Source organism: Falco biarmicus, chromosome 12 (assembly GCF_023638135.1).
Source record: "Falco biarmicus isolate bFalBia1 chromosome 12, bFalBia1.pri, whole genome shotgun sequence".
Lineage (NCBI taxonomy): Eukaryota > Metazoa > Chordata > Aves > Falconiformes > Falconidae > Falco > Falco biarmicus.
Window position 1 is genome coordinate 11,335,015 of NC_079299.1, and position 24,257 is coordinate 11,359,271.

Consider the following 24,257-nt stretch of genomic DNA (forward strand, 5'->3'; position numbering starts at 1 on the left):
GCATATTGGGATCTTGATCTGAGCACTTTCTGAAACACAAAAGAGTAATGTGAAAAATTGTATTATGACCAATTAGCTATTCGCTAATTCGATTGTTTAGTAACACTAAATTCAGTTTTCACAGCCTATTGATGTAAAACATAGCAAAGCAATTCTGAGTAAGACCAGCCGTCCATTTCATCCAGAATCCACTTTGGCCAATATCACATTCTTCAGCTACGGGAAGACCAAACACGTTAAGTGTTGTGGATGTACTTGGACTAAGGAGAATTTCCACCTTCAGCAGCAGCCTGTGCATGTCCTGAGCCACCAGAGCTTTACAGATGTTTTAAGCAGCACATTGAAACTATGATTCTTTACTGAAGCCTGTTAAAGTGTTGGCCACAATAACCGGTGGCAATTCAAGTGAGTAAACCAGCACATCAGAGCACTAGAGACATTACAGAGAAAGGAAGGGAAAGCAACTGAATGCCAACAAAAAGAATTTCAGTGTGCTTAATAGGGATATATGTATTAACATAACAATATAGCACAGAGATAACTCTATACATTAGATGCAAACTGGTCTTTTTGTGGTGGTGTAATTTAGGAGACCAAACTGTTTAGAGGAGTAATAAAAGACTTTACTCACCTTCAGTATAAAAGTCTGCTGTGTTCTAGTGTCCATTACAAGCAGGACCTAAGCAAAAAGTATTCAGGGAAATATTTAAGATTCACATGACTAAGTTAACAAAACAGTTCTTAAATCTGATGTTGAATATTCTTACAAAGGAAGTAACCTGATTCCCAATCAGCTAACTTAAACAATGAATCCTAACTTGCTAACAGAAATAACCAGTACTTTGTAAGTACAGCAATAACCTAGCAGAACCTAATTTACAGAAATGCAATGATAACAACACAATGAAGCACTAAGAGTAACCTTCACATAGCATTATAGTCTTATGTCACTTCACTTAAATTCCCTGTACCTACCTTCCTAGTGCAACATTTTCCCCATCACGCTTCCTATACGTCAAATGTGTTGCCTACCAGTGGGTTACCAAAGGGATTTTTTATGTTGGTTTTTGAGGTTTTATTCTGGGTGGCTACATACCTGCTTTCCAGGAAGCTAAACTAAAAGCTGGCCACACACATGCTCAGACCATTAAAAAAATGTTTTATCAACTGTATAGTCACTGCTGTCTCATTCCTTCACTGCATTTTTGCTTTGTAGCACTCGTAAGCCACAACAGAAATGGCTGCAAAGAGGTCTTTTCGTGCTACTGTAAACTAGCATTAAGATAAGAACAAAAAAAAAAGAGGTTTATTTAGGGAGAAGAGAGTAGATGGGTTTGCTGCAGAGAGCTGCAGAGAGCATCTCTGTTATGAGTGCATCACCTCTGCTGAAAGCACTTTAAAAACAGTATAGGGATGAGAGAAAAGGACTGAATAACAACCACTATCTTAGCAAGCTCCATTTATTTGTGTGTTGAAAACAAAACAAAAATATATATGTGTACATATATTAAGGAAACTGCATCTCTGCATGTCCATCTTCAAACCACCCTGCTCAGGAATTAATTGATTTCAAACTCCAAGAACATGGATGCACTGGGAAAGGACCAGCTGCAAGACAGCCACACGAGAAGCACAAGGCCAACCCTCCGCTAAGAACAAGGGTGTGCACTCACTGTTTATTTACAATAGAGGTTGTAAACTTCCAGTATAAATACTCACATACAGTTAATACCAAAATATTTAGGCTGCAAAATCAAACCCCTAAAGGGCTGCAAATGTCAGCACTGCAGTCACCAAACTTCGAGTTCAACAGACAAGATGCAGCAATGCCAAGTCAATAGACAAGATGCAGTGAAGACCAAGTCAGCTCACATCAAAAAAGACTTCGCACAGGGGAATGACGTGCCAGGAGTAACACAGAGTTGGATTCACCAGGTGACAGGAGAACAACACAGCGCACTGTCTCCCCATATCTCCCTGCTGTGTGGGGCAGGCATGCAGTCATGCCCTGCTTCTCTGAAAGGGTGAAGTCTACCAGGCTGACATGCTGACGTTCCCCACGCCAAGGGAACTGTGGAAAGAGCCATCCTGGGCAGTGCCCACAGCAAGGCGAGGTGGAGATGTGCAAAAGGCCCAGGCAGCTGGGCCAGGAAGGGGAGGTCTCAGGGCAAGGTTGTGCCGCCTTCCCCCAAGCAGCGGCTGCAGCAAAGCAACCCTTACTCTTTGGGCTAGCCGCATTCTAAACACTGCCCTTCATCTCTCCCCATCGCAGCCCTGAGCGTCTCAAGCAAGAGGAGGAAAACTGGAGTCTTTTCTAATAATTTCTCTTCCACCACATTTCACCGAAAGAAATAAAGTCACAGATGCCTCTCCACCTCAACCCTTTTACCACAGTTGCACGCAATTTTAGAAGCTGTTCTGTATCTTCTGGCAAAAAAAGCATCAATAGAAGTTGGTGTTACTGAGATTTTTTGACAAAGCAATGACACACAGTTCCTATGTCAAGGGCACGGTAAGGAAAGGCAAATGTCCCCAGGTCACAGTCTGCCAAACAACTTTTTCAGGCCTCTTACCTGGGGCTTCCAGAAACAGTGGAAACCAGTTGAATAAATAACAACTGTAAAACTGGTTTTTGTTATCCTTGCTTAACCAAAAGTTGCAAAACTAAAATTAAAAAAAAAAAAAACTCAAACAAGCAAACAATAAAGGAAACTAAAAGAACAAGAGAAAAAGAAAAGCCAGTTTACAACAGGTGCCAAAAGAAGATAAAACTGGTTTGGAAAAAAACTATGTATTTACAATCACTTTCCTTCTTCTCCCAAGTTTGTTTGTAACTAGACACTGTTCACATTGAGGCAATAAATACAAGAACATATGTGATTTTTTTTTTTTAATGTGCCCTTTGACTGTCAATATCTCCCAAACAGGTGTTGGGTAAATGATTATAAATTGGCCTCTGGATACACCTCTTCAACTGAGCCGTACAGCACTGGCGATAATATAATTAGACCTAAAAACATCAGGCTGGTGAATGCTTTCCATCTGTTTGGCAATAATGTTTAGTTAACAATAGTCTTTAAAAGAAGCACCTTCAACTTCAGTTCTTAAAGTTATTTATAGGGCCATTCTTAACACACCAGCACTCTTGCTAACAAGAGCTTTAGCCACTTGGAAATTATTAGCCATACGGCTGTATATGAAAAGGAATGGCAGCATTTAACATCTGTATCTCTCCAGATTTACAAGCATCAACCTCATTTAAAGTCATTTCTTAATGAACAGTTCCACGGTCTGTATTAATATTATAGTTGCATGCACAAAGATCATAAGGAGCCAAACATTTTTTTAATACCAACAGTAGGCCAATCAGTAATGAAGCTGTCAGCATAAAGGACAGAATAATAGCTTCTTTAACCCTCAAACAGGATTTGTTCATTTGTAGAGTAGAAGACACCAATTTAAAAACTGCTCATGGGTTTGCTCACCTTTATAAAGACAAAAATCTAATTTGGTACTAATTTGATACAATTGTCTTTCCAATAAAAGGCTCCTAAAGCCATCTTTTATTCCATGATAAAACAACTGCTATAACTAAAACTGTCATGAAATAATTACCTTTGATAGCATACCTTATTGCACAAATACAATTAATGTATTCCTCTCTTTCATTTTTCACACTTGCTTATCAGCACTGCATTAGCATATGGTGTAACAGAACAGATTACCGAGCCCGAGCCCTATAACACAACATATAGAATGACTACCACTAACACGAATAAAGCAGACAACGGGTCCCTTTAGGGCTAGCTTCATCTGTTGTTGTATCACAACACCAAAATGAAAGTAGCAGCTACAGTTTTGTAACTGCAACAACAAATAATACTTGTGAGCCTTTGCGATTAACCACCTAGATGGATGTAACCAGCTTCTTTTTCCTTCCCATCAAGCATCCCCAGTGATGATCATCTAAATTCTTTTCATTTCACGGAAAATTATTTCTTTGCTGATTCAATACCAACCCTTCTGCACGACTGTTTACCTCAAAAGGGACTCCAGGAAGAGCCATAAAAATAATTTTAGGAATTCACCCAGTGATGCTCCATTTGGCCCTGGCAGACAGCAGCTTCATATGGCCACACCAAACCAAAAACCTGCTTCAAGGGGAGGCAGCCTGCGTGCACATTACAAAAAGATGGTTTTAACTAGATTCACACATATAATTGAAGGACTACATAAATTAATAAATCACTGCCAGAAAACTGACATTTCAGGAAGGGATAAGACCAGGAAAGAATTGGTCACAAGTACATTTTCTTTGCTTTTTATCACACACATCCAGAGCAGAGAAAGGTGAGCAGCTCCTGGATGCATGACCAGGCTGCTGCAGAAGTAGTACATAACAGTATGCCTGCCACTGAGCCAAAGGCCAACTTATTCTCCTCACCTCATGCTTTACAGCCAGTTCCTAGACAGTAATGCTATCCCAAGCCTTTCCTGTTTGCATTCCTTCACACTTCTCTCCCATTGCAAAAGTGAACGCTTCAGTAATTCTCTTTCTAAGATTTCTTTTTAAAATTCAAACTGACAAGTCTGCACCCTAATAGCATGATGGGACAAAACAGGATTCCATATAGCATTCCCTATCGTGTAACTCAGGTCCTCCTCAGAGCAGATCACACACAGATGCATTAGACTAGGTTGCTTCTAGCTCGCATAAGCTGATGAAACCTGTTTCACTGATGATGACTACGGTGTAACTTGCAATATGTAATATCTCCTAACAATGAGCTGTCAACTGTAACATTCAGCATCGTATCTCAGAGGGGAGGGAGAAGAATGCACAGCAGGGCATTCCTGGGCACTGAGCAACTAGACTGTGACACAAAAGAGACAAGGCAAAATCCTATTTGTAATACTAATGTACGAACACAGTCAAGGTCTACATACCACACTGGCTTTTACAGCACTGTTGCTTACTCGTTCTTTCTCTATTTTTTCTGCGTTGATGACAACCTTAACATGGCCAAAACCACTGACAAGCAAATAGCAATTGCCACAAATAAATACATAATGTAAATAAATGTCTTCAGCAGCACAGACATCCCTATTTTGTACAAGCACTCAAGCTCTCAGGCACATCCCAAAAAACAGCAGCACTGCATGACAGCATCTCGGTAAAGTGGCAGATAGCAATACCCCTCCATGATGCCAAACAGGATTTTCTACTTGTGGTTTGTTTGTGTTTTTTTTTTCCCCTAAGTCAAGGGTTAATTCTGATGCTGACAGCAGCTACTTAAAAAAATTAGCTTCTTAGATTTGATTTACAGTGTATCCAACAGCTTAGTGAAAATAAATTAAATTCAATTCAATATAGTCAGTACAATTAATTGGAGAAAAATAAAATAAAACCTGCCTGGTAAATAACCATAGTCTAGTTTTAAGAAAACAGTTAATTTTAGGATCCTTTAAATGCACAGAAATTAGCAAATGTTTCAGTATGCTAATTTTTTTTAATTAAAAGATATTTCTGCAGTAAAAGCTCTTTCATATGCACTACTGATTCTTCATCAAACGTTAAGTTTCCAACTTAACACCAGTATAGCCGGTGGCAGCCTGAAGGTTTACCATCTGCTGCCACCCAAAGTCACGGTGGCCACCTTCAGAACATATGCATCAAAGCCCTGAGATAAGAGACTGAAGGAATACTGCAGAAGTCAGCATAAGGGGAATCACAAACCCAGAGGCAGGCAACAGGCAAGTCACCAGGAAAAAAGAACGTGGTGAACCATCAGTCACCCTACTGAGCACCCAACCAAGGTCACAGGGGACAGCACTGGAAGGACTAAGGACTGCTCTAAACGCACTGCTCTCCTGCAGGTGGCTTTAACATAAACGCAGTCCGCAGTCCTCTATCACACCGCAGCCGTCTGCTTCCCCAGTCCCCCTTGCTTTTCTGGGGTTTTTTCCTCTCCCTTCCCCCACCACCCAGCATCTAATACTGATTTTTTCCAGCCTCCACACTCTCAGGACATAGTGCAGAACATACCTGTGCTTTTTATCTCCTTGAGGAGGTTTTAATACTGGTCAGAATAAACACCTCAAAACACATTTGCTTACAAAAACGTGGCTTTAAGTTCACTAACACAGGTTGAAAAATAGCTTGTGTCTGATCAAAGAAAACAGAATAGGATGTCTTACTGCAGTACCAGATACCAGAAAGGTTTTGAAGGCGCACCAGACCTAACAGATTACTTTAAAAACAGCTCCATTTTGTTATTAAATTGCTGTTCTACACTGAAAACACATCACCAGTAGCTACGTCACCAGTGGGCCATCTATTAATTCCAGCCCTTATCTGCTGAACACACCCTTATCATAGGATCAATTCTGTAGCAAAAGTCCTACAAACTCAAAGATGTTTCAGATGATCACCTAGGATTTTTCTCCTTGCATTTACCTCACCATTTGGAAAATTCCATTACAGGTAGTGACAAACAACCAGGAACAAGCTGGTCACCTGATCCTAGCTTGAGTACTTGGGACTGCAAAAAAACCTTAGTAGCGGCTGGCACATGGCTGGGTGCCGCAGTCAGGGCACAGCTGAGGTGATGAGGCAGAAGCAGGCATGCAATTCCGCCTGTTCTCCTCAGCTATGCCGGCTGTCAAGGCTACCAGGATTAAAAGATCTACTTAACACAGATTTATTCTTGTCACTTTTCAGATTACACCACCCAGACTCTCGCTCGTCTCCCTCTGTTGTTATAAAAAGAGATTACATTTGGCTAATATGCATGAAAAATACGATTATTGCTTAGCCTTGTACCTGTGCAATATGAATTATCTTCAGTTTGGAATTACTCTTCCTTTCAAACTATTATTCTAAGGAACTTACAACTCATATATTCTATGACTTGCAATAATAGTGTACTTAAAAGACAAATTGTGCAACTTTAAATAAGGCAAATGCTAAGAAAGTATCCTATATTCAAGTTCAATTTTTTACATACTTTTGGTTGGTAACAGAGAGGAAAGCCCACTTCCTGCGAGCAAACTGAAAACCAGGCAATAAATGACAAATGGTGAAATATTACCCTAGAAAATGTATCTGTCAGGTTTTACTAGAGAATGGTTTACAGTACGAAATGCCACTCAGCATCACAGTAATTCTGGCACTAATTATGTCTAAGCAACTTAGTAATAGTTAGGAAGACAAATAATTTTGGTTTAAAAGAAAATATCTCCATAAATTATTTATTCCTGCAGGCCAGAAGATACATATAGTTCAGCCTGTACTGAAATATTCAATAATTTCATTTCTATTTTGTGAAGGGAAGGGCAAAATCTGCACTACTTTACACAATCTTAGGACTGTTTTATGTCAGATGAAACAAAACATTCACTGAAGTCAAAATAAATTTTAGTGAGTCAAACAAGAAGGAAGCTAGAGAGAGAGACTAAGGGTTACAACAACAAATCACTCAGAAATGTTCAGACTGATATAAATGGAATGACTTCAGGAAAACAAGCAGCAGGTGTTTAAGAGCAGGGAAGAAGGGACAGGACTCTTTCTAGCTGAGAGAGAGATCATGTTTTGAAGTTAACCTTTTAAACTTTAACCTCACCTCAAAATAAAATGATGAATATTTAAGTTTCTAACAAACACTAACATTCATGTACAGCCCACACACTGCCATAAAAAGAGCCCTTTTCTCCTATCCTCTGATTAAATTTCATTAAAACTAACCATAATCTTGATAAATTCAACTAATGGTCTGCAGATTATGCATGCAAACTCTACACATATTCTATATACTTCTGCTTTTTGGCACCTTCACTTATCAAGCAAACAAGGAGTAAGCACACTTTCTAAATAATGAGTAATATTGATTTGGTACTTCTGCATATTTCTAAGGTCAATTCATCAAAATGTACTACCATCCGGGTTACGACTTCTCACAATTGCACAACAGCCACAAAAAATAACCTGTACTCAAGATCAACAGAATGGCTTCCATTTCTACAGAGAAGTCACCTTCCTCTAGAACCCTCTTCAGAAACTCCCAGAATAATTTTAGCAAGGCCCTGATGACAGTATTTTACTTTATAAGGTTTCAGATTGTACAACACAGCTTAACAAACAGTGTATTGAACAACAAGCTCAAAGGTACAGACATCTGCAGAAGAACTGATCACAGTCATACCTGTGCCAATACAGACAATGTGGCTTGATGGGGGTCCAGGGGAGGGGATAGAAAAGACATAAAAGACAGTCATTGGTTACAGAGGCACAGTTATTACTTAATGCACTCTCCTTTCAAGATGAATCTTTAAATTGAATGAATCTAAATAACAGAGGGTTCTGAAGAATAAGAAATTGGGTTTGAAACAGCATTGTGAAGGTATCCAGCAGCACCATAACAAAGTCGTTTCTTTAGGGGCCAGTTGTAGCTTCAAAGGAAAGATTTGCCTAGGGCAGAAACTCAGCACAGAATCTGCAACCTTGATTTTTAATTAGGCAAATTTTGAAAGCAAAAATCTTTGCTATTCCAAAAAGAAGTTTTCTACTTTAAGGTATACGAACTGATAAAATAATTGATCATTCTCAGTTGTGGTAACAGTAGCTAGAATACTTAGATATTAGCCTGTTTTAAATGCGGTACCTCTGGTAACATTAACAAGAGCTTTGCTGCCCAATCAGTAGCACCTCAGGGTCCACATCTGCAGGAAAAAAGCCACCTTTATAATTAGATTAAACCTCGATTTTCAGAAACCTACTCACAGGTAGACTCTTCCCATAATAAACACATAAAATACCTGCAAACACCACCTAGTTAACCTTTGACACCATGAAGTCAGCAAGCAGAGCAGCAGCAGAATTCAAAAATACAGTTTCCTCAAGCAAAATGTAGGTCCTCTTGGGTCTATTAAAATCATCACATTTATACCTCAGCCTTTACACGAGAGCAGAAGCAGAAGGATGGGAGGTGAGGCACATTTACAGTCATTCTGTGAATTTTCACAAAAATTTAAGGAGTTCAATAATGCTAAGTTCTCTAACTCTAGATTCAGCAGAAAAGGGTCAACACAGCAAAATTTATTCAGGTGTTCAAGGAAGGTGGAAAGGCAGACAGGGAAAGATGGCACATTGGGAAGAAACTAGGCTAAAATTAAACGTCTAATCATTCTGCCTAAAATAGTTTGAAAACTCAGAGTTTCAGGTAGCAACAAGCATTTTGTCTGTGAAAATGAAGCCAATTCAAAATACTTCAAGAGGCTTCAAAAGAAGAACAAAGACCAATATTACTCTAAGGGAAGGCACTGAACCTTTCAGCAGCTGGTGGAGTGCAGGTTAACAGCTGGCTCCCTCGAGGCAGCACTGGCGCAGGCAAGACACCACTCCAGGTTTCCAGCAGCAGTGGGAGAACAAGTGTGCAAACCAAACACCATCATTTTTAAGTCAGTGTGTTTAAGCCAGCCTTGCACAGGATTAGACAAGACAGCAGTTAAAATGTCAGTGGCTCGTTACTATCCACACACCCACTTCGTGCTGCAACCGAAGCAGGTTAGCATAGAACACTAATTTCAGGCAAAACTCTGCGTGATGCTGAGTCAGTTACAGACTTGTGCCCAAAAGCATCTTCAATGCTGGCCCTGAAAACCAGAATCTATTTTCAAGTTCAAGAACAAACACACTACATCATCTGCTTGACTCCAGCAAGGATACTTACACATCTATTTGGATTTCTCTAAGATGTGAGCTTTAAGGCACATGCAAGGAGAGACGGAGGCAAGGAACAGTGATTGTGAGGAAGGGAGGGAGATGGTGCTTTAAACCAAAGGCAGAGGCATCATCTCCAGCACACAGAGACATGCACACTTTTGCTTCATATTCACATGCATTTTGTGTATGCATTATAAAACCAAATAAAACATGCTCTGAACATTTGGGCTTAAAGCAGCTTTTCATTTGCCTCACAACTTCATAAGCACTTAAAAATACATGGAAAAAAAGGCAGCATACCCAGAATAAGATTAAGTTTGTAATAAGGAGAATATGGAAGCAGGTACATAGAGTACAAAGATACCTGAAAGAATAGTGCTCCCTTTTTCATACAATAATTAAACATTAACTCTGACCCCTATGATTATTTATACATGAGCATACCAGCTGTATACATGGACCTGTTACTCCTCGTGCACGTTTCTAACACTAAGATCTTGTATTGTCACCACCAGAACCCTGATTCTTCCCAACTCTGCCTCAAAGATCTGAACACATTCAGCTCACACCTGGGGCACTTACTATAGCTGTGCTCAGAGAGATTGAGAAGATCTGATAACACCAAGGACTCCAAAAGCTTTATTCTGATCAAGCATCTTCTCCAGTCACTGTTCATTATTCTCATACAAGAACAAAACCACTGAAAAAGTCTTTCTTGGCTCATTTCCAACACTTCTGCAGCCTCACGTTGTCAGACTAATTCACAAAGTCCATGCCTACCGCATCTGTTTAGTGGCTACTAATTCAGTTAGTCTAATAATCCAAGAGATAGGTCCTCTTTCCATCCTGTCTCTCTGATACTTATATAGAGTAGAACACAGGCTAAATTCTGTACTGACAACTAAGGAAAGAAGACAGAATGAATATGAAGTCAGAGCTGAGAAAACCTTGTGTGCTATAAAAACAACCATAATACCTAATGTATATAGCTCTCTGAGGAGAAGTTACCAACTTATGCACATAATTACAACAAAACAGGCAAAGAAAAACAAAAATCAGTCCCATAGCTAGGTTCAGTCCAACAAGAAAAAGAAACCTAAAAACACAGACCTTAAGAGACAAGCTACAGGTTTTCTGATGCACGTTACAAATGCATAAATTGACCATGCATTCAGTACATTATGCACAAACCAGGGACTATACAAGGAACTATCAAAAGGCACATGGGAATTGGCAGGGCAAAAAGGAAATGAGCCTTTACAGTCTGCATTAGCCACTGCCACACTGCTGAATAATACATCATCTTAAAAGTATTTGGTAATGTGATAACTAATCAGCATTATCAAAACAATGCAGCAGTTCTTCTGGTCTCTTAATTAGGCTTGCAAAAAATCTGTATGGTCCTTTACTGTTTACAGAGCGATATTACCCTGGGATTTTGGAAGACATTATTTGCACAAGTCAAAAATAAGCTTGGCTTCACTGCTGAATCGCTGTCTCAGGGCAGGGAATTTCAATTCCAAATTCTCAGGGAAGGAGAACAGTCCTGTTTGTCCCCAGCTCCCATTTCAAGTGACAATTCAAAAGCAGGAATTTCTACCCTTCCACATTTCAAGTATCCACTAGATTATTCAACTGAAAACACAACAACTCGTCCTTACCCCAGTATTGTAACCATGGCTTCATTTTTGAAAAACAGGCCTCATCCTATTGAATACCACCAAACATGTACCTTATCCTTTAGCTCAAATATATTTTGCATGACCTTACATGAATTGCTTAGATAAAAGCCTTTTTTCTTCTACTTTTGTTATTTTAAAGTGCAGATGCATTTGAGTCATTTTCCCCTTTTGTTTCATATCCTTAAGATCCACAGCTTCAAAGACAAAATGTCAGCATGCAGTCGATTTATGACTGAATTCTTGAAGAGACACTGAAGAATTACCTTGTCAATCACCCCAAGGACTCTGAAGGCCTTCAGTTCCTCGGCGGGGCTCCTTAGGTTCCAAGAGGGCCTTGAACTTAGTGATCCTGGAGGCTAATGGAAGATATCAAAGATTATACATCAATCAGGGTGGTACTTGAAGGAAGACTGCCTGCTGAAGCAAATGCCAGGCCGAAGGAAACTAAATTTATCATAAATCAGAGAGAGTGAAGATGAAAGGAGAAGTTTTCTGTTTGTCCTTAGGTGGAGGGGGGAGTGGGGGGGGGGTGGGGGATGGACAGATGACACCAACAACTTGCAAGTAAATAAAAATTGAGATAACATTGAAAACAAAAATTTTTTAAAGAAAAAATAATGAACTTTTGTATTTTTTATGCTTAATGGAACCTGGCAATCAATTACTCAATTCTGACCCCATCACAATAATCAAAGCCTTACAGGTATTCTGGATACAAAATAATTCAGAGAGCACTGAGGAGGAGAAAGCAAATTAGAGGCTTTTTAAGTCTGAAGAACATAAAATACAGAACTATAAACAGGGTTCTCTTGCTCTCTGCTGAGCTTTATGAAAGCATTTTAATAACAAGGTGCACAACAGAAACAATTCTTAAAACTGCCTTAGAAAAAGGTAGCTAGCTATGTATCATTAATCTAGAAGTTAACACCGTAGCAAGAGAACTGGCAGGCGCTAACTCGTCAAGTAGTTTACACATAGATTTTTGTCCGTGCTGTGTTTTGTAGTTTCTCAGGGCAAGCTCAAAGCTTGCATGTCAGAGGAGAGAACAACATTTCTACTGGAAGTCTTCTGGGACAAAGATCAACCTCTTAAGCATCACATATACCTCTGGCACATTAACAAACATGTCAAGAATTTTCTAGTTGCCAACTGAGAGAATTCATTAGATCTTCCTCCAAAAATTCAACACACAGCTTCTACTAGAACCACAGACCTGGATCTCTTCCTCACAAATAAGGTAACTTCATTTGCAGAGTTGTTGAATGCCAAATTCCTTTTAAGCATAATCTAGTGTCCCCAAGGACACTTCTACTGCACAAAGACCAAGGAAGAGGAAGATGAAACTCCTTAATTTTTAGGCTTCTAAGAGGCAAAAGCTGTTTGTCTAATTTGCCAGCATCCTGAGGCAATATTTAAGAAATGTCTCACAAAAGAAAACTGCTGGTAAGCAATTATGCTGTGGATGAAATGTTTAAGTATCAGGGAAAATCAAGAAATTTTCCTTTATGATCAGCAACTCCCAAAAAAACCTGAAGATCCTGAACTAGGTAATTCAGTTTGCTTCCCCCCTAGTGTTTCCCCTCCAGCATCCTTAATATGCTGTCCTCAAAAGCCAGAGCACCTCCTTGAAGCTCTCCCCAAAACTGGTTCCCTTTCATGTTGCCAGCCAACCACCTTCTGTCCTTTCCAATTCTTTCCCAAAAATGAACACTTATTTAAGCACAGTCTGCAAAATTCAAAAGAAAGGGTCATAAAAATATGTTCAGAAAGCATGGAGGAAAGTGTGCTTTTCTTTTGTGTTCACCTACTGAGCTCAACATTTAAGAGTTCATTATATATATCTTCAATTATTTGTCTGGGTCTTATAATTGTTTTGTCATGTAAGTGCTGCTAAGGAAGAGTACCAACAGCAGTTAAGAGAAAACAGACCTGATTCTACAAATCACTAAAGGTTTTGGCATGAAGAGCTAAAAAAACCTCAACATGAACTTTTTTCTCCAAGTCTAATTTAGGTTCCACGTTCTAGCAAGCTGTTGGAAGGCTGAAGGAGTTTTGTTGGGTTGTATTTTGGAAGTGTGCAATTCTTCTACAATAACAAAATATTTTCTTTGAAACAGTTTTGCTAACACAGTTTATTCGTGACAAGATTTCAAAAGCTTCTGAGTAATACATTTAACGTAACTGAGTATTTCCAAATCCTCTAGACTACTATAAAAATTTCCACTTCTATCTGCATGCTATTAGGTTTTATAACTGTTCCTCAATAATCAAGCTTTTGAAATTTTCTCTTATGCATAACATTTCAGCCGTGAATTAAGTTAATACATCTCCACAGAAGTTAATAGTTGTATAATAATGCTATAGAATCACATTTATGTACCCATCATGTCTGAAGAGCCAAAAACCCCACCATACACGTTTTTGGTCCTTCTCTAAAATACCATCAATGGTGGCACAGTAATATTATGCACACACACTGTTTTTCATACATGTATTCTGCAGTCACTTCTTACCTTCAAACATTTTACATTCACATCCACATCTCCACAACTCCCAGTAGCTTCTCCATTTTTATCGATTTCAGGTTATTTTGGGCTCTTTACAGTACTTTGGTTTCACTGTTGCAAAGTCTAATAGTAGAGCCCAGTGATGGGAAGGCATCATATTCTGTCATGAAGCAAGCCGGAAGCAAACTCTAAATACCCAATTCCCACAACTATAGCAATTAAGCACTCTATGAAGCTGCCTGCTCCTCTGAATAGAGCAAAAAATCCAAGCTCAGCATCTAGCCAGCAATAAGAAAAATAACTAAAACCCAGCGCTCTCATCAAAATAGAGGAAGAAAAAAAATACAGGAAGGAGGGTAACAAAAAAATCAAAAGCTTCATTTGCCTTTAGAAATAAGGCATTTAAATCCTAAAGAAAGTGGCAGGCTACTCTGCCTGCAGAAGGCCTTCAGCAGCCTGTCCAAATATCCCAGGATCTTCTCCCCTGTGGCTAGGCCCTGTATGTTTTGAAACTATTTCCAGACTATGAGCTGCACAGCTGGAGTTACCTGACTTAGGATTGGCATCACCAGTTGCTTTCACACCTTCACCTTTTGGCTAGCATGTGCTGATTCCAAGTAGAAAAGGATGAAGTTGACTGTGATGCTGGCCTCTGCAAAGACTCAGCAGCTTGTGGCCACCACTTACCTTCAGAAGGCTCTAGTTTTTGCAAGCTACCCAATGAAACACAGCAATAGCCCTTGCCTCAGCTTTGGCATCACTGCCAGCAGTTATAAGAGCAGGGGGAGAAAGAGAAGTACGCCACCAGCCAAGCAGGAAGAAAAGGCTCTCATGCTAACCTCATTTAAGGCAAGCGCACTAACCCTAGCCCAGTGACACAAACGCCATTTGATGGAGAATTATTTTACTGCTGACACTGACGCCTTTGACAGCGGTGACCACAGAACGTCAGGTGCTCAAAAAAGAGCACTTTCACAAACACCAGTGCAGAGCTGCACATCAAAATGCAATCTCCCCTCACCATTCAGAGGTCTGTGTCCCATACATTCAGTAACTATCCACCTATGGCATGGCCAAACCCTCAACTGCTGCAAGGAGATGCCTTCCAGCATCTCCTGGTCTGGCAAAACATGCTGGCCTCTTCCTCACACTGCACCAGCAGAAAAGCAGGTTGCATCTCTGCATGCATCTGAACTAGCCAGAGCTATGGCGTGCTTCAAAAGGCCCCCAGTGATCACCAGCTGGGGAGTGTATCCTCCCTGAAGCTGGGACACACCTTGGATGTGATCTTGGAAGCCCTGACACTGAATTTCTTATTTTATGTTAAATTTATATCTCACAGAAGTACAGCAACGTATTTTCTTTATACTTCAATGTAATTTTCATGCACATTTAATGAGAATTTTAGGAAGAAAGATATCTTATGAAAAGCACGAAGAATGAAGTCTGCTTCTCCTGCTTGGGCATCAGGCTTGCATGTACCTCGTGTTACTAAATTGCTTTGAAAATCAAAAATAATTGACATTTTAAAAGACAACAGCTTTTACAATGGTGCAAAAAACAATTCTGAGTATAAAAAAATGGGCATAAATAGAATCAAAAACTATTTCAAAGAGTGGAAAACACATGCATTATAAAAATACCAAAAAAGTTAAAATGGACCCACAGCCTGTACCTGTAGCTGTGCTGGCCTCACAGCTGACAGCTAAGTAGGACTGCAGCTTTCTGACAGTCAATCCAGTGTGATTCAAAGGCTGTTGCTGCAGCTCCCACTCAGGCTTGGAGGTGGCTCCCCAGAGCTGCTGCTTATTCAAGGGGCAGAGAAGAAAATACAGCTTGGAATCTGTAAAATGGCCTGCTGCTGCCGTTACACAGCACTCTTGAGTGTTTGCCATCAAGAAGGCCCTTGAGGCTGTTGTGCTGTGCCAGAGAAAGAAGAGGACAGCGTTTACTGCAGCTTGTTTTTCTAGAAGGTCTACATGCCTGTTTACAACCTCCAGAAGCTGTCTCCACATCTCCTATTCCTATGCGTCACAGCAAGGCTTTTCTCAATGTTTACAAGCTCCCGTCAAGTGAGTTCCCAGTTCATGGTCAGTTCCCTATGCTTCTTTTCAGCCTTAAGAAATCTTCTATCCCTTCTTAAGCCCTCTACACCTTTTTTTAACAGTGCCAAGGTTCTGCAAATGTCTCCTCTTGTGCTCCTCTCTTCACCACTTAAGACTTGCCAGCAGCAGGGTTGTTGCTAAGGATGCTATCCTTGAGAGCTACGCTGTTGGCTTTTTGTTGACGAAGGAAAAGTAACAAACTACTATTGTTCTTTGTTTAGTTTCCATGGCATCAAAGATAATTTTTCTTTGCAGTTCTGAAATGCCAAGCCTTTGTCACTAGGGAAATCTGGTCTTCAGAAAGGCAAGGGCCTGGTATTTTGAGCCATGGAAGAATAGCTCAACTTCTTTCTGCGAGAAAAGCCACCACGCTTTACCTTCGCATGGTGTTCAGATGGCATAGGGGTGGCTTAGGGTGCATTTAGCAGATGTAGCCTTTTGAGACAGATGCATGTGGCTCAGCATGTGGCTGGCACCCGAGCCTTTGGGAGATATGAAGGGCTGAGGGGTACAGGACAGTAACTGAACCTGCACTTCTGAGCTTACCTCTTCCCTTGCTTCACTGTCCTGGTGGATGAGAAAGAAGTAAAATGTCATGTTTAACAAGGACAGGTGAGCCTAGTTTTGATGCTTACTGTGATTGTTCGTTGTAAGGCCACAATAGGAAACACAAAGCTATCTACACCAGACAGGGGTGACAAAGCAATTCTGCCTTGTAACATCAGGTCACGAACAAGAACACTTTGCCTTCAATGTCCATGCTTGCTTACTAGTCAGACCTTTCTCCGAGGTGCAGTTTCAGCACCACTACTGCCCATGAAGTTCTCCACAATGTACCATGCTTCCCACAACAAAACCACACTCCACTAATCACAGTATAGGCACAGGTACTGCTAGAGTATGGCATTCGTCCATCATTTTCCAGCCAATTTCAGTTGTGTGGTTCAAACTGCTGGGCTACCAGGTATAGCAGCACTTAGCTATGCTTCTGTGCGGTGGTTCTTCTCAAAGACTTCAGTGTCCCTCCAGCACAAGAGTTGATGAGAGACATCTTTACAGATCCATGTGGACAAAGAAGGTATTGTACAGCATTATTTAAATATTTGTATATATATCATGTCCAAGCACCAACATATGAACAAGAGATGGTATCAGTCAGCATGACCTACAGCAGTAGCAGGTGCTGGTGGTAACATACTAGTCTTGCCCCCGCATGACCAATGGCATGTAAATAGCAGTTAAAGAATCATCAAGCTGGTGTGAAGTGATGGTGAAAGGAGGAATACACACTAACCTTGTACACTAGAGACATAATTCCTTTAGGAGAAGGACATAAAATATCTGCATGTTTCCACTAGTGTCTGCCAAGACCCACACTGTATATAGATGCAGGTCATTTCAGTGCACTTATCAGTGTCTGCATGGGATGGAATAATTCATGCAAACTCCAACATAAAATATCTTGGGCAGTAAAAAGGATAAGCAGTAACTAAAGTGCAAGAATTCATGTCTGATCAGCACCCAGCATTCAGGAAGAGTCACATTACTCACTTTCCCTAAGACGTTAAACTAGAGCACAGAACATGCCAATTCTTGGCGGTTCCTACCACTACCCTTACAATAACTTTGGGAGATAAGTCCTTCTCCCAATTAACTTTTGGCTGTCAACTTGGGGACAAGCTGTTCCTCACCACAACCATCATGACCCATCAGCACCATGTGCCCTTGATGCCAGCAAATTCCAAAGCTCTAAGACAAAAGTCAAATGTATGCATTATGAAGAGCAGCAAATAAAGGATATTAAAATACACATACAGGCTTAGGTAAAAAAAAGCCAAATTGTGGAAATGCTTTTTGTAAGAAGGACAATAAGCCAAGTGCAACATTTTGATTGTGCAAAGTCAGATTTGCCCTAACCTCTCAATGTTGAGTTTCAACACAGAAGGAGAACGGTTTTCTGTTCTCATCTTTTTTTTTTTCCTTGCCTTCTCCCAATTAATCCTGCTTTCCTCTGGATCTGCAAAGAAGGCATGTACCTTATTCAGTACAGCATAAAAGAGGAAATACTTTACCTCTCAAGTTCACATTCAAAAATGCAACCTATTTCTTCCTCCTTCCCAACCACAATTAGTTTTTAAACGTATAAAAAAGGCAAAAATAGGTTGTTCACGGGTTTTTTTCCTTGTTCTGTGGTTTCCAAACATACTGAGATTTCCATTCAATATAGATTCTTCCCCATTTTCAGGGGTGTTTGACCCAAAGAAAGACTACCTAGTAGGAGTTCATATCAGTCCAAAATACTAAATTGTTCAAAGTACAATTCATAGCAGCAGCAAGACTCCAGATCTCACAAAATATATCCCATTTGGAACATCCTCAAAATCATACTTCTAGGGTCTCAACATAAAAAAAGCTGCTCTTCAAAATCAGTGGGTTTGCTTTTTTAATTTACTTCTTAGGCAATCATATTTTATAAGACATCCCATTTTTAAAGTAGTGCTCTCCTTAAAACATTTTTAGATCTGTGCAAAAAAAGAAGCAATAATCTTCTGCCCCTTTTGTCCTCACTTGATATAAATGCAGAGAGACAGGAAGTTGGTAACTTTTATATTTACCACAACAGGGTCATCAACAATTGCACAGTTTAGCATGACTGCCGTAAAAGTCTAAAGTAAGAACAGGTAAGTCCCGAAGGAACCTGTTTGGGGAAGGGCAAAGCAGAAATTTATTGAAGGTAACTTGGAACAAGCTTTGTTTGTCTTTTGTCTAAGTACAGATAAGGGTGTTTCTGCTTAGGAAGGTGGGAATTACTAAAGGAACGCCTCAAAAATCAAGAAGCAGCTAATCGCTAAAGCATATCCAAGAGAGACATTTGAAGGGATGAGGAAGAACATTTGCTCAATTAAGTAGTTATTTAGTGGGAAATTCATGTCATCTCCCTGCCATGTGCTTGATTCACTTCTGATACAATATTATGTGCTAGGCTAAAGAAACCAACAGCCTTCACACTCCCAACAGGAATGAGCAATTTTCTCATGGGAAAGTCAAAAGAAACATTATGTTCTAGTGTGGTTTTTTGCTTTACCTTTAAATTCTTTAGCATGATTAAAAATGTTTACATTGGCAACTGTGAGTAGAAGGAAAGCATGTGAAAAAACAGGCCTGTATTAAATCAAGCACTCTTCACAATGCTACGAAATGCAACCAACAAGAATCAGAAAAGAATGGCAACTTAACAGAAACATAACATCAAAATACTCCTCAGGCCTCCTGAAAGAGAAATTCTAGACAGCTTTTGAACCACAAGCCTGAATATGCTTTGCTAAAAGACAGGACAATTTAATTATACCAAGTTCTGGTTCAAAAAAAAAGAAAGAAATAAAAGCCTACCATAGAAACGGATGCATCTTCAGACGATTTATGGTAGAGACTGGAAATTTTTTCAGCACGCATAAGGTATTCTGCAGTCTTCCTTTTCACTGCTTCTCGACGAGTTGGACTTGATTCACCTCAATGGAGAAAAAGAAAAGTTATTTTTTCTATAGAGAGAGGGGTACTAAGTAATCAAAGCACATGACTGCTTTGATTCTACCTTTTTGATTTCCTTTGGGTTATTCATAATCAAACCTACAGATATACATCTTATAAAAAGCAAGTACTATGATCTCAGAGTTTGACAAAAATAACAATTTAAGCTTTGCTACAGACTAAGGTAAATAAAAAGTCTTTCCTCATGTTTCTGTGATCTGGTATATGTTCCTATGGTAACATAAGTAAGAACTGAAACAAGCCACTGACCTAAACATTATACTCAAAAAAACCTCAGGGAAGGCACACTAAGACATTTACAACAAAACAATAAAGAAATTTGTTTTTTTCACCTTATGTTTCTCATATGGGCTTTCCTAAGCATAAAGAAAAGCCAGAAATGCTATTAATAGCCAGAAGGCAACATGAGAGACAACAAGACTCTTGCTCACAGCTTTCCGATGCTACACATGAAGAAAGGAAGCAGCATTTGCACCAACCACCTCACTTCCCAGATAGCCGAACCATGCATGTTATGATTAGACTACCCAAACTCTTGCAAGAGGTTAGAATCCCACGACACCACACAAATTCCGTATTCACTCTAAAGCTTACAGTTTGCATTTAGGCATTGACATCATGAACAGTATATTGTTATAATAGTCTTAATTCGTGATGACAACACCCAGCTGCCAAGCAAAGACAGTCAGAGACAACTGTCCCAGAAAAGGCATGAACAATAGGAAAGACTTCATGCGACCCTGACAGGCTCTTCCAGCCCTAACTTAGACCATCCAAGACTTGCAGAAACAGCCTTGGCTGTGACAGGCTTCATGCACCAACAGGTGCAAGCCAGCACCTCTCACAAATCAATGCTCAAACAGGGCAAGGAACTGCAAGGAGATCTGCCTGACAGGTATTCCACATGAAAGACAACGCAAAGAACAGGAAAGGTAATAAATTAAACATGCAAATACACAAACCCTAAGCAACAGCAGATAACAGAGACAATTAACGAAGACTAGAACTCATAAGACACTGATCAATGGATCATGAAAGGAACCTCTGAGTGTAACCTTGAAGAAGTTCAACTAGAAACTTGGTAACTGATAAAGGAAAAAGAAAAAAACAGGATTATTGTGTGTTATCAAGAATGAGCCTCATAAAAAAAGAGCAAACTTATTATGGGATGTCTGAGGGAGAACTTACTGTGTAAATGCTTGCACGTAAAACATTGTGGGAGGCTTTCAGGTGGGGATTGTGGCAATGTGTAAGACATTGTGCGATGTTTAAAGGCAGGATTAACAGTGAGGAAATGGAGGGGTCAAGGTGGAGGAGTGGCACAAGCATGAGAAAACAGAGGTAGGAATTTCATGGGTTGATTGTGTATAAGCAGACTGCTGGTCAATATGCTTGTCTGACTGAGCCCTGTACCTGACCACCACTATTGGTCTTACCTTCTTATGAAAATCTGTTCCTTACTGTTTCCTGCATTAGTGTGCTCATTATTCTCTGTGCATAAGGTGTGCCAACAAGTTTCAAGCAAGATAAGCAGGCAAGTCAGACAAAGCGTCCGAGAGCTGGACTATGGACCTCGGGGCCAGCTACCAGAGACACCTGAAGAGCAGGTCTTTTCCTGACCAGCAAATAGTTTGAAAGAGTCTGGGCTGTTCCTGCTGCCCGTGGTTACGCAGGTGTCTGTAAAGGCAATATCCATCTGCCTGTGTCAATCTGATGTCTGTACAGGGTATGTGTGCACATATGCAAGCCCCCCTCAGAAATTTGCACTCAGCTTCACTGCTGGTAGGACCCAAAGAAGCAGTAAGCTGCAGCCACATCTCTCCAGCAGCTCAGGGAAGGAGGAATTGCTCTGATCCTTCAGTCAGCCAGATCTGGCTATCTTTAAAACCAGCTGCTTAATAAAGAAGGAGCGGTTGTCCGACTGTTCAGTTTTCCCAGAGCACCTTCTAGATGGCAGAGAACAATGAAAAACACGAAGTACAAGGTCTCTTCAGAGAGCTCTGCTGTAGGCTCTCAGAGCCGCTGTTTTCCTCCCGCCCCACACAAGAGAAAATGAATCGCTGCTCTTGCTTTAAACAATCCTTAGAATCACAGCGTGAATAAAGCAGAGGCTCTTTCCACTTTACGTTGACTAGTAGCAGACCATGGCATTTTGACCCTGTTATAAAATAAAGACTCACCCTTCCTTTCATATCATGACTCCAAAACTACCTAAACGCACAGAACCACCACACAGACTCCACCAAGAGTAAATAGAAGAGATCTGCAATCTACCCCAAGCTCTGCTCTAAGTGATCTACTATAAATCTTATTATCCACCTCACAGTAGGAAGGAAAAGTGATTGTCACCTCCTTGGACAGACACACAGAGCCCTGCTCTGCAAAAAGCTTTGACTATATTTGGTCTGGGAAGAAGCTGGACAGTCAGAAATTCAGTGTACTTTCAATACACAATATTATGGATATGTACCAATTTCACAGTTATTTCTCTCATTTTAAAGACAGAGGGGACTGTACCAGGTCCAGCACCTCTAACATCATCCTCCACTTAGCAGGACTCTCCTCGTGAAATTCCCCTAGATGAGACTGTCAGTCTTACTCCCATCTAGGATTAAAAAAAATAACAACATTCAATTGTTTGAACTTGGATTTGGCTTTACCAGAACTGAATAGATACACAGTATTTTATAAGTGTGTGCTGCAATTTCTTAAAACATGACTAATATTCTTGCTTTCATCTCTCCACTTAATCTTGCAGCTCCATATAACTTTCTTGTGCCGAACCACTGGTATTGCCCACATTCACTTGGACACACGAAGTGGCACTCAGGGAAAACAAGTCATCTGCACAGCAACAATAAACTCTTCAGCCACAGCATTTTCTTCAAGCAGACAGGTAGAAAACTGCTAGGTTACTGTCTAAGGCTGTCATAAAAGTCAAGCTTACTGCTTAATTGTTAGTTATATGTATTTAGTTTGGATGTTTATTGCCTTTTTTTCAATGCTTCAGTAATTTTACAGTAATTAACACAAACAAGCTAGGAAGTCCCCTTAGAGCTGTCTTTGTTCTCCCTACTTTCACAAGACCTTAATTTCAGTTTTCCTTCTACTTTTCCTTCGTGAGTAATCTGTTAAATAACATTTGCAAAATGTTCACTCATTACAATCTTCAGCCATAAAAGAGGGTGTGGAGTCACAAAACATTCACTCAACAAGTTCTTGCATCTTATTTGTTAATAAGATCACTAATGGTTTAAGTCTCTGAATACTTCAATAGTTGTATGTTTGAGAATTAGATTTATGGAAATAGGATATTCTTCACATTAGTTTAACCAAGAAAAGGTAAAAAGCTACATTCCAACATAAATTCCCATTTAAACATCCAATATCTCACAAAAATCTGTAAAGAAATGCAGGATATTCATTTTTAAAATAAATAAATAAATGTTACTTAAAAAGCCTTAAACACCGGGTGATGAGTAATAATAAAGACCCCATTAAACTAAAAATAATCTTTAGCATTTATGTCAAATTTCAGGTCATAGAACTCTTCACTTAAAACCAAATAAATCACTAAAACACAGTACTAGAACAAATCCTCGTATTTGACAGATGTTAAAGCTGTGATGCAGACTTTAAGCATATGTTTTTTAAATGCAATATTACATTTTGCTACGGAATAGTGGGTTTAGTTATGCAAAAAGTGTACTCTCAAAAGAATCAACTAATTTATTCCTAGTTAAGAACTTTTGATTTAAACACTGTGTGAGCATATTGAGCTCCTATTTCCATTCTGTGGTTAGCCCACAATAATCGAAAGAGGTATCTCTCTTTAATTACAATTTAAACTTGAAAGGCATTTTTCTTTAAATGGCAGCAAACAGGAAATGTTTAAACTGTGTCAAAGCCTTTGATGAATCTTTACAACTGCTCATAAAAGATCATCCTGCTTAAAATAATATTGATTTTTCATTTATTTTCCTAGATACTAGAAGATTTACGTTTCATCTGATCAGGATCAAAGCTTCTCCCAACTCCTGATCACTGGGATTAAATCAGCAATGTCATTTTACACGTTTAAAAACTACACTGCTAAAGCAAGATATAAAAGTGTAGCCAGGCTGATCATAGAGACCTTAGAATGAAACCCCTCAAGATTCCCCGTTTCTCTCTCTGCATTTGCTACAGAGCAGCTGTGCCTCACACAGATTCACATGAATGAAAATATTAAGGCAAGAAACCACCCACTTAGTTTATTTTCCATATGACTTTCCTGTAATTATTTTGTAAACTGTTCACACAACAATATATAAAAACATCTGCAAAAACAGGTAATTAATGTGTCAAGCCAAACTAATGCATTTTTTATGGTGTCCATGCTTCGTCAACTGTAATTATAACTCTTTTTAAGCAAATGATGATGTGTTTGTTGCAATGTGCAAGTGGTTATTTTAGATGCTCTGTTTACTATTACTGCAAACAGAATATAAAAACTCTACAGCTACTCTGTCGCACGTATAAGCCTTCATCTACACAAGCACAAGCAGGCTGCTCCCTCATTTTTCCAAAGGCTTTGCCTATTTCAAAGAAATAAAAATATCTTAAAATGAAAATTGGCTTTGGAAAGGCTGACCAGGCCACCCACTGACCAAAGTAACAGTAGCCAGGATATTAGGACAGCAGCCAATAATTT

At 39.7% G+C, this 24,257-nt stretch overlaps 1 protein-coding gene across 10 annotated transcripts in view; it reads right to left on the bottom strand.

The window, feature by feature from the left end:
* RPS6KC1 (ribosomal protein S6 kinase C1) overlaps window positions 1–24,257 on the bottom strand; it is a 91,283-nt gene that overhangs the window by 31,175 nt on the left and 35,851 nt on the right. For 9 of the 10 annotated variants that reach the window (XR_008824875.1, XR_008824874.1, XR_008824876.1 and 6 more), the window contains 3 exons: window positions 19,406–19,524; window positions 11,667–11,759; window positions 632–679 (listed from right to left, as the gene is read on the bottom strand). Coding sequence is in view for 7 of the 10 variants with exons in the window: in XM_056356975.1 (XP_056212950.1) it covers window positions 632–679; window positions 11,667–11,759; window positions 19,406–19,524 (260 nt within the window). In the remaining 3 variants the exon portion in view is untranslated. Of the gene's footprint in view, window positions 1–631; window positions 680–4,039; window positions 4,111–11,666; window positions 11,760–19,405; window positions 19,525–24,257 lie in introns of those variants that run through there. The other variant, XM_056356979.1, reaches the window with a different exon arrangement.